The following is a 2,448-nucleotide window of genomic DNA, read 5'->3' as shown; positions in this document are numbered from 1 at the left end:
ATAGAAAAAGACAAAGTTGTGGATGACTGTTTATTTTTCACAAAAAAAAAATTAAATGCATCCTTTCACTTTCCTGGACAACATGCAAATAAGGACATGTTACCCTGTTTTTAAATATAGTTACAATAGTTGCAAAATGATAAACTCACCAAGTCATTCGAGCCTCTACATGTACAGAGAACTGCAGATGTGACTGCACTTCTAAAAGATGTTTACCAAAAAGGTTCAAATAAAAATGGATTTTCCTTTTTGTTAAACAAATTGAAAGTTAATATTTATCTTTCCCCAAAATTATAATTAAACCAATACATTTTTGTGGGCTTAACATGAAAATAATGTTGCAAAAGTTGAAGATGTGAACATTTTTGTAGGATACTGCATCCACCAAAGGTTGGAAGAGCCTTGCAGATACAACATTTGTGAATTACTTGTTTACTTTCTCTTTTACCTGTTCGACAGATGAATCTTCTTGTCTATACAACTGTGGGTACAACCTGGGAAGCTGCTCCTGCTCCAGTTCCTGTGAGTGGAATGGAAACTGCTGCAATGACTACTACTGTAAGTGTAACCTCATCAGGTTGTTAGTTGATGGTGCTCATAAAAGCTTGTCATAAACACTGCTGCAAAAAGTTTGTGCATTTCTTCTTTCTCTTGCAGCATACTGTGGATACCTCACCACAACCACCTATCCCGAGCCCACCTCATGTAAGACTGCTGCCAACCTCATTATATCATTGCTGCCAACCTCATTATATAATCGCTCAATTACATCATTAGAGCCTTTAACAGAAGAAAATTAATACATTTGTTTCAATTTTTTTAAAAGATTACAACAAATGAACATGGCAAAGATTAGCAAAGCACGCATCTGCTGCTCTTTTTAAAAGTATTTATACCCCTTGAACGATTTGTGTAAAAGGTTGAAGACGTGAATATTTTTGTACGATAACGCATCCACCGAAGGTTGGAAGAAACTTGCAGATACAACATTTGTGGATTACTTGCTTACTTTCTCTTTTACCTGTTCAACAGCTCAACCTTCTTGTCGGTACAACTGTGGATTGCACATGGGAAGCTGCTCCTGCTCCAGTTCCTGTCAGTGGAATGGAAACTGCTGCGATGACTACTACTGTGAGTGCAACCTCAATACTTTGTCAGATGATAGTGCTCATAAAAGTATAAACACTGCTACAAAAAGTTTGTGCAATTTTTTTCTTTCTCTTGCAGCATACTGTGGATACCTCTATACCACCATCTATCCCACCACATGTAAGACAGCATCATCAGAGCCTTTAACAAAATTTAACAGATTTATTTAAGATTACAATGAATGGACAAGACAAAAACAAGCTAAACATATTTCGTTTGAAAAGTATTTATACCCCTTTAACTTTTCTTTACATTTTGTCACATTACAACTGCAAACTTGGATGTATTTTATTTCAATTGCATAGCATAGAAAAAGACAAAGTTGTGGATGACTGTTGGAAGAGCCTTGCAGATACAACATTTGTGGATTACTTGCCTACTTTCTCTTTTACCTGTTCAACAGCTCAACCTTCTTGTCGGTACAACTGTGGATGGCACATGGGAAGCTGCTCCTGCTACAGTTCCTGTGAGTGGAATGGAAACTGCTGCCATGACTACTACTGTGAGTGTAACCTTAATAAATTGTTAGTTGATAGTGCTCATAAAAGCTTGTTATAAACACTGCTGCAAAAAGTTTGTGCATTTTTTTTTTCTTTTTCTTGCAGCATACTGTGGATACCTCTATACCACCATCTATCCCACCACATGTAAGACAACATCATCAGAGGCTTTAATAGAAGAAAATAAATACATTTGTTTCAATATTGTAAAGATTACAGCAAATAAACATGACAAAGATTAGCAAACAAACACCTCTACTGTTCCTTTAAAAAGTATTTATACCCCTTGAACTTTTTCACCATTTGTCAGATAATAACTGCAAACGTGGATGCATTTTCCCCCATTGCTAAAGACAAAGTTGAGGATAACTGTCTACTTTTCCATTGATTATTGAAATATCTTAACCCTCCTTTGTGTGGCAGCTCAACAGTCATGTGAAAACTACTGTGGCAGCTACCTGGGAAGCTGCTCCTGCCAATACTCATGTCAGTGGAATGGAAACTGCTGCCATGACTACTACTGTAAGCACAAATTTGCCAACATCACCTGGATCTGCATCCATATTTAGACATGCTTTGATTACAGTTAGTTTGTTGTGAAATATATGAACAAAAAAAATATATATTTTTTGATTTATGCAGCTTACTGTGACTGGACCACTGAAAGTCCCACCTCAGGTAAAACATTTGTTTTCTGTAGATCTATTTTAAAGAGAGACACGTTGAACACAATAATAGAACTTGTTTCTGGAGGTAATCTTTAGCTATATATGTATGTGTATATATATATATATATATA

The 2,448-nt window shown here is 35.9% G+C and overlaps 1 protein-coding gene across 4 annotated transcripts in view; it reads left to right on the top strand.

Annotated features, from left to right (window-relative positions):
* The window catches only part of cuzd1.2 (CUB and zona pellucida-like domains 1, tandem duplicate 2), a 7,600-nt gene that overhangs the window by 2,923 nt on the left and 2,229 nt on the right, over positions 1–2,448 (top strand). For 2 of the 4 annotated variants that reach the window (XM_016668031.1, XM_016668030.1), the window contains exons 7-14: positions 460–558; positions 658–705; positions 1,033–1,131; positions 1,228–1,269; positions 1,553–1,651; positions 1,755–1,796; positions 2,073–2,171; positions 2,292–2,327. In XM_016668031.1, coding sequence (XP_016523517.1) covers positions 460–558; positions 658–705; positions 1,033–1,131; positions 1,228–1,269; positions 1,553–1,651; positions 1,755–1,796; positions 2,073–2,171; positions 2,292–2,327 — 564 coding nt within the window. The remainder of the gene's footprint in view (positions 1–459; positions 559–657; positions 706–1,032; positions 1,132–1,227; positions 1,270–1,552; positions 1,652–1,754; positions 1,797–2,072; positions 2,172–2,291; positions 2,328–2,448) is intronic. The other 2 variants (XM_016668033.1, XM_016668032.1) reach the window with 2 other exon arrangements.

This window comes from Poecilia formosa, unplaced genomic scaffold, assembly GCF_000485575.1.
Source record: "Poecilia formosa unplaced genomic scaffold, Poecilia_formosa-5.1.2 Scaffold12, whole genome shotgun sequence".
Taxonomy (NCBI): Eukaryota; Metazoa; Chordata; class Actinopteri; order Cyprinodontiformes; family Poeciliidae; genus Poecilia; species Poecilia formosa.
This window is presented reverse-complemented; position numbering and strand designations above follow the sequence as displayed.